Source organism: Bison bison, unplaced genomic scaffold, assembly GCF_000754665.1.
Source record: "Bison bison bison isolate TAMUID 2011002044 unplaced genomic scaffold, Bison_UMD1.0 scf7180017864373, whole genome shotgun sequence".
Lineage (NCBI taxonomy): Eukaryota > Metazoa > Chordata > Mammalia > Artiodactyla > Bovidae > Bison > Bison bison.
This window is the reverse complement of record NW_011494945.1, coordinates 5495276-5503262: the sequence shown is the minus strand read 5'-3', so window position 1 is coordinate 5503262 and position 7987 is coordinate 5495276. Positions and strand designations below refer to the sequence as shown.

At 34.0% G+C, this 7987-nt stretch overlaps 1 protein-coding gene across 1 annotated transcript in view; it reads left to right on the top strand.

Annotated features, from left to right (window-relative positions):
* Positions 1-7987, top strand: part of CDC40 (cell division cycle 40) — a 49353-nt gene that overhangs the window by 17278 nt on the left and 24088 nt on the right. Inside the window, exons 3-5 of the mRNA XM_010856617.1 lie at positions 2629-2758; positions 5836-5919; positions 7348-7487. Coding sequence (XP_010854919.1) covers positions 2629-2758; positions 5836-5919; positions 7348-7487 — 354 coding nt within the window. The remainder of the gene's footprint in view (positions 1-2628; positions 2759-5835; positions 5920-7347; positions 7488-7987) is intronic.

The window sequence follows — 7987 nt, the reverse complement described above, 5'->3', positions numbered from 1 at the left end:
TCACCATCTGCAGTGATTTTGGAGCCCCAGAAAATAAAGTCTGACACTGTTTCCACTGTTTCCCCCTCTATTTCCCATGAAGTGATGGGATCAGATGCCGTGATCTTAATTTTCTGAATGTTGAGCTTTAAGCCAACTTTTTCACTCTCCTCTTTCACTTTCATCAAGAGGCTTTTGAGTTCCTCTTCACTTTCTGCCATAAGGGTGGTGTCATCTGCATATCTGAGGTGATTGATATTTCTCCTGGCAATCTTGATTCCAGCTTGTGCTTCTTCCAGCCCAGCGTTTCTCATGATGTACTCTGCATATAAGTTAAGTCCAAGCACATATAAATTTTCAGACTGTGTTAAGAATAGCACCACAGCTTTCAGTGGCTATGAAGCTGGGCATATCCCAGCCAGGAGTAGGACGTCAGATCTAATTGTCCTTTCAGCTTTTCAACCCTCCCTTGAAGCCCCTCAATAAAATGGTTTGATTAAAAAAAAAAGAATAGTACCACAAGATATACTTTACTGGAATATATGGATCTATATTCTTATGGAAATCATAGTTCATAACACTGAGAATTTTTTTGTAAAAGATGGACAGTTTGACATGTATGACCTGTAGAAGAATTATTCTCTTTTTGTAAAATCTTAATAAAATTAGACTATGGAAATGTACTTTCCTTTTTCAAATCAGAAGTTATAAGCGTAATGATTGGTAATTAATTATACATGATAGGAGTAATGATATGGGCAATGGAGATTTTTATTGTTTTAGAATTTTTTTATCCCCAGAAATATCACATGCCGCTTTGCAGATGTTAACTGGCTATAGCAATTAGATCATCTGGAAAACTTAAGTTGTTTCATTATCTTTAATTTAATGAATGTTCTTATTTTTGTAATAAATTTAATAACTAAATGAAGTTAACTGTAACTTCCAGCATTCAGCAATCTTAATTTTTTTTCCCCTGCATTTCCACCTATCAGCACAGGAAGAAGTAATATGGGCTGTGAAGTCTTGACCTGTCCTACATTTTAATTAGAATAAATAGTAATAAAATCTTTATCTATAAATTAGATATCTTAAGATTGAATCATTTTAAACCTAGAAATGGAAGCTGTCAATAGAAAGGAATATTATAGTAATTTATTTTCTTCTAAAGCAGAAAAAATTATACGGCAAATCTAACTTTTAAATTCAGACTTTTGTGCATAGTATAATGTTGATATATAGAGAACACAGCATTCTGGTTAAGAAAAGGTCAGTAGTTTATATTTATGGCTCTGGAAGTATATAATGGAAAAGGTGGTTTCTCATGGTAGTGACCTAAGATGTTCTAACATCAGAATCTTTCTAACATCATGACAGTTCTAACATCATAACAGTTGACCTGTATAGTTCTATGGTTTCCAAAGTGGGAAGTTCATTTTATTCTTTATTTTAAAACTGAAAAGAACTGAATTTTCCTAATACTTTTTTTAATAGCATTAAGCAAATTATTGACTCTGGGCAGGTAAGATATGTCATCTTGACTTTTTTTTCATTTCTAACATGAGAAAGAGAATACCTCTCTAACGTTCCAGAATTTGTGTACGCTGCTGCTGCTGCTGAGTCGCTTCAGTCGTGTCTGACTCTGTGCAAGCCCATAGACAGTAGCCCACCAGGCTCCCCCGTCCCTGGGATTCTCCAGGCAAGAACACTGGAGTGGGTTGCCATTTCCTTCTCCAATGCATGAAAATGAGAAGTGAAAGTGAAGTCGCTCAGTCCGTGTCCGACTCTTAGCAACCCCATGGACTGCGGCCCACCAGGCTCCTCCATCCATGGGATTTTCCAGGCAAGAGTACTGGAGTGGGGTGCCATTGCCTTCTCCGGAATTTGTGTATACATCAAATTAAATAACATTTGGAAAGCCATTCTGGAACTCAAAACATTGTAAACAAATAGGTAATAATGACACTATTTTGTGTAACTTTCAGACATTCATAGTGTGACTTTTCAGAGTGGAAAAGTTGTGTTTACATTTGTAATGTCTTTTCCTAGGACTTTTTCAAGCAGTTTACTTTTATTGTCTATTTCCTGTCTTCTTCCCCCAGTCAGGCTTTGATTAATCTTTCCTTCATTAGTGCTTTCTATATGCCAGACAGTATGGAAAGTATGAGGGTTCTAAGTCTGCACCTTTGAGAAACTCATAATCAAGTAGCAGAGAAACATATGTTTTTGTAATTGTATCACCACTCCAAAAATCCCCAAATCATGGTTTAGACAAAACTATAGTGAGTTTCAATTATCTGGAGCAACACTATCAAATAGAACTTCCTGCAGTGGTGAAAATGTAGTAATCAATAATTGTATGTGGCTGTTGGGCTCTTGAATATGGCTAGAATGACTGTAGAACTGAATATTTTAATTAATTTAAACTTAAATAGCTGCATATAGAGTGAGCTAATTGCTGTCCTGTGCTAGTGGCTGACAAACAGTGCTAACAAGCCACTGACTGGTTGTCCTGAATCGTGTGAGGGGAGCAAGTCTGCAAATAGGTTAATCGGCCCCTGATAATTTAGAGTTGAAAATACACTGTGCAATAATTCTACTCATTCTACTGAGAATTTTTTTATTGTTTTTTTCCTCATAACATTGCAGTTTGGACCAGAAAATCCCTTCAGAACCCAGCAAATGGCTGCCCCTAGAAATATGCTTTCTGGATATGCTGAACCAGCCCATATCAATGATTTTATGTTTGAACAGCAAAGAAGAACTTTTGCCACTTATGGTAAGGTGATAAGAGAGTTCAAGTTAAACCTTATTAGAAATGATTGTGTGTGTGTGTGTGTGTGTGTAATAATCAATTTTATCTTCTGGCTTTTTAAATTTATTAATCTGGATGCCTTAAAAGGGTAATGTGTTTTCTTATACATATCTGTAAATATACAGATGGGAAGGCGCACTAGTGTTTTTAGCTGTCATTCTAAACCTGCTCTGATTTCTGAATACTAGAAATATTCTGCAGTCTTAAAAACAGAATGTTTTCTGTTCTACTTTTTGATAGCACTTCTTACTGAATGACTGTTATATGCAGATTGCTATTGAAATTGGTTAATAACAGGATAGACTGAAGAGTATTCTTGCCTGGAGAATCCCATGGACAGAGGAGCCTGGCAGGCTGCAGTCCATAGGGTCGCAAGAGTTGGACAGGACTTAGCAACTAAAGAGGGAGAGAGTCTTAAGAGTTATATTTTAATTTTTTTATGTACTGGTTGACTTCACTCTCTTTCTCAAATCTTCTCTCTGAAAAGTTTTCTGTTGATTACTGAGGGATATCAAGAAATGGAATGGCTACAAGTTAACGTGTATACAAAGCTGGGAATCCCCTCTGAAAGAAGATGGTCTTTATAATATTGTCCTTGTTGTTGGTTCTACAGAACAGAAGTCTGGTCACTTATATCAGATTTGTTCATATTTGCTGGTGCGTTTTCTTTCTCTTCCTATAATCTACATGTGTAGGTTGAGAGATACATTGATCACCTTCTGCTTTGAAGAACTTTTTGGTAGAGTGATTAAGCAAAGTAACTGAGAATGTTTTTATGCCTGTTGTAGTTGTAATCTTTTTCTGTCCTATCTGCCATTAACTTCCATTATTTTAAGGGAGGGCCCCGCAAAAGTTAAGAAAGTAGTATCATGTGAAATATGTATGCAGTGATGCTTTTTAATAATAGTTGTTTTCGCTAAAAAATGACATAAATTTTAAACATTTAGGAAAGAGGGAAAAAAGGTTACCTATAACCCTACCATACTGATATGCCTACTTTTAGTGAAATTTATTCCTCCAAGTCTTTTTTATTATACATATTTTGTATTATAAAGCTATAATCCTTCTAAACTGAAAATTTTGCAGCTTTTTTTAAATCAATATTCTGTCATAAGCATTTTTCAGTGTTACTTTATAATCTCAAAGCTTATTATTTTTAAGAGCTATGTAATACCCTCTGATTGGTTTTATCTCAATTTACTTAATTATTCTAATATTGGAAAGCGTTTCTTTTTTTTTCTAGTTTTTAAAGAGTGATGTAAACTGATTCACTGAATTAGTTTAGAGGTTTAGTACATATAGTCTTAGTTGTTTATCCATAATATATTGGAAACTGGTTGTAAAAAAGATTGTCATATATTAAATTATATTTCACCAAGCCAGGTGACAAAATTCATAGCGAAAGACTGTATACCTCTAAAATCTCCAAAAAGAGTTCAATAACACTTCCAGTCCAACAAAATAAATGCATTGTACCCATTGCTTACATATAAGAGATTCCATGTAAACCTAAAATATATGTGCAGTACATAAAAATCAACCCTGTTGCATCATGAATTTATTATATCCTAGCCTATAATGAAACAAACTTATAAAGATTTTGCATATTTTTTTTAGACTTTAGAAAGAAGGGCCTTAAGCAATAGCTTAGATAGTTTAAATCTTTAAACACGTAAAAGTCAGTGCAGATACCTACAAAGTTCATACAGATACCTACTTTTCTTAAGCTATCCTATAGCAAGAGTAAGCATTTAGAGCTATTCAGGTGGCTTTAGGCCTAGATTCAGAAATAGCTTATTTGGGGGGGAAAAATAGCTGATTTTTTTTTTTTTTTTGCCTCTTCCATCACGAGAGAGTGGGCTAGGACACAGAATTAACTATTTAGTGAGTTAAAGACATAAAAAGTGAATGTGGGATATACTATGTTAGGCAGCCTGGAGTAAAAAAGTAGCCTCTTGCAAACTAAGAAATGTATGGTCTTATGGAAATCTTAGAACTGAGAACCATTTATTTGAACTTAAACTAGTAAACAAGTTAACCAACCTCAGGTTTAGCAGCCTTTTTTTTTTTCCCCTCCAGGTAACAAGCAAGTATAACTTTGTGTTAATTTAAAAGTTTTATCATTTTTTCATGAAAAATTCTTGTCTAGCTCCAGATCCTATCTACTTGTTTCTTCTCACTCTTATATATGGAATGTAAAGCTACAGACCTTTCTGTTACCTTCTCCAATGTGCTTAGTACCAGGGAGCAAACCTTCCTGAGACCTTGTACTAGTGTTACATGAGACATGAAGGAGATGGCACAGGAATTCAGCATTACCCAAGTCTCATACTTATCACTCTGTAACTCTGCTGTGATACAGAACAAACATTAACCCTACATTTCTTCCCATTTTTAAACGGTTGTAGCAGTGTTGTAATCTAAGTGTATTATTTTATCTAGTTTATCACAGCCACCTTTACTCCTTATCTGAGAAGATAGTCTCATTTATTGTATCGTCCCACTCACTTATGCTACTGTTTTGTTTTTAGCTCCCATTTTTGGTGTTTATCTGAGTTCTTAGTCTCTCAGTGGTTTGTGTGAATTCTTTTGTCCTATTCTTCCTTTTCTTCTTGGCTTCCTAGCCTGTTCCTTCAGGTTAATGATTCTGAATAGAAACATGGCCCACGAAGAATTGGTCCTCAGAGTATGAGTGGACAGTTGAATGTGATAAAGTGATAACTCTTTTGGAGATAAGCTCAGAGAGATCCAACACAATGAAGGCCTTTAAAATTATCTTGAGCTGCCTGTCACAGGCAACTTTACAATTGAAAATTTGGTTTGCTTTTGATAGAATTATTGTTATGTACATCTTGATGATAAAAGAAGCTGTGACACTTTCAGAAAATAAGGAAGAAATAAAGTCACAAGAAGACAAACAAAAGAAGCTGTTTTCAACATCTTGGGAAGGAAAATGTAAAATGAGTAAATGTGCATAGAATTAAAATGAATTGTAAATGGGAAAAAAATGGAATCAGTAATTTGTACTTTTTTCCTTTCAGGTTATGCATTGGACCCTTCATTAGATAATCATCAAGTGTCTACTAAGTATATTGGTTCTGTAGAAGAAGCTGAAAAAAATCAAGGTAACTTATTTGAAATATTTAATATCAAATATACATAACTATACTTATTGTTTGTAAGTTGACTTTGGAAAGTAGGGAAAGAACTAGTATTTAATTTAACTCCTGGTTTTTTTAAACTTGAGACAGTAGAGTGATATAGTTTAGAGCAATGTATTTATATAGTTAGTGTAGAGCTTGCTTTTGCTCCTTACTAGGTGTGCAGCCTTGTAGGGAAGATAGTCATACCTATGGCAGGGAGGGTGAGTTCTTGGCACAGTGCCAACATTGTAGAAATCATTTAAGAAATGAAAATGAATGTATAACTAATTTTAGCAATTTATTTCTCAACACTAATGTAAAGCTCCATTTTAACAGAGCAGAAAAAAATATCATTGTGCATATCTGTGGAAATTGCCTTTAAGGGTTGCTTTGAAGCTGAGTTTGAATATGTGTTTTAAAACATATGTTTGTGCCTGTGTTCATTTTGTACTTACTATAAGACAAAGCATCATACTCTAAATGTTAACTTGCCACAAAGCTCATCAGCCCCTTGGAATCTTATACATAAAATGTTGGATAGAAAAAGAATATGCTATTTGTATGAGGGCACTTAGTAACTCTATAGCCTATATGATCAAGCTGCCTTTGGTTTATGAGCTAGATTGTTGTAAAAATAGGATTTTAACAACCTTTTGTTATAACACAGCCTAAAGGAAACTGATTTGAATTAATATAGGTAAGTTTTTCTCTTTGTTAGACCTCTACAAGTTACATCTTTATGTAGCTAAATTCTCAGTTAACAGTGAAATTTTGACTATGGCTCTGGTAAACCTTTCTTTTTCCAATTTAATGACTACACACAGCATGCCACTTTCTATTGATCAAATGAGAATCCCAACTAGAAACATCCTCTTTCTTCCTGTTAAGATTTATGATATTAGAGGTCCAGTTTAGATTGAGTTCACTTGGAAGAAATACAGATTCTTGTGAAACCTTCTTTATATTGTTGCATTATAATATAGTGAAGCAAGTGAAGCAAGGAACACTTATTAATGAAATTTTATCTAATTTGGCTTTAAATTAGAAATTTGTTTATTCTTGCTTTCAGAGGTAAATTTTCCATTACTTAACATTATTAAATTGCTGTTTCTTTCAGAAAGTGGTAAAATCTACTGATAAAGGTCTGTGATTAATTAAAAAGATTGTGTACCATGGCAGGATTACATAGCTGAGTCTTTTTTTCACATATATTAGAATTTGTAAAATACTGCAGTTGCAGCAGTAGAAATCTGCTTTGCCCAGAAGATTGAGTCTCTCTATATATAGCATGAGTCCATATGTCTGGATTCATATAGCTTTTATTTTGTGTTTTAAATAAATCTATGAAAATATATGTGTGTGTGTGTATCTTTAGGAAATACCCATATTTGTGATTTCTTTTTAATGTAGGTTTAACTGTGTTTGAAACCGGTCAGAAGAAAATAGAAAAGAGGAAAAAATTTAAAGAAAATGATGCATCTAATATTGATGGTTTCTTGGGACCTTGGGCAAAATATGTGGACGAAAAAGATGTAGCCAAACCTTCAGAAGTAAGCTTTGACATTTTTCACTGCCGGTTCAACTGTATGCTATGTCTCAATGAAGGATATCTGTGTTAATAAATGAGGTTTCCTTAGAGAACTAAATGACTCATCAGAATTTCTCTGCCTTAGTTAACTGAGAAAATACTATAAGATTCCTTTGTTTTTCTTTGGAATAATTTTTGTTTATATTTTTCTGATTTATTTTCTTCCATAATTTTTAGCTAAAATACAGTATTGAACAATTGGTAATAAAAATCACCCTGATAATACTATTAAGGTGCCATGGAGGTTGCTTTTCTGATACCAATGTTCAGATAGTAATTACAAAATCAGCCTTTCTATGATTTTAGAATTGATGATGGGTTTATTTAATTTTTTTTAAATTTTAACAAAGTAGTATCAGATCAGATCAGTCGCTCAGTCGTGTCTGACTCTTTGCGACCCCATGAAGCGCAGCACACCAGGCCTCCCTGTCCATCACCAACTCCCGGAGTTCACTCAGACTC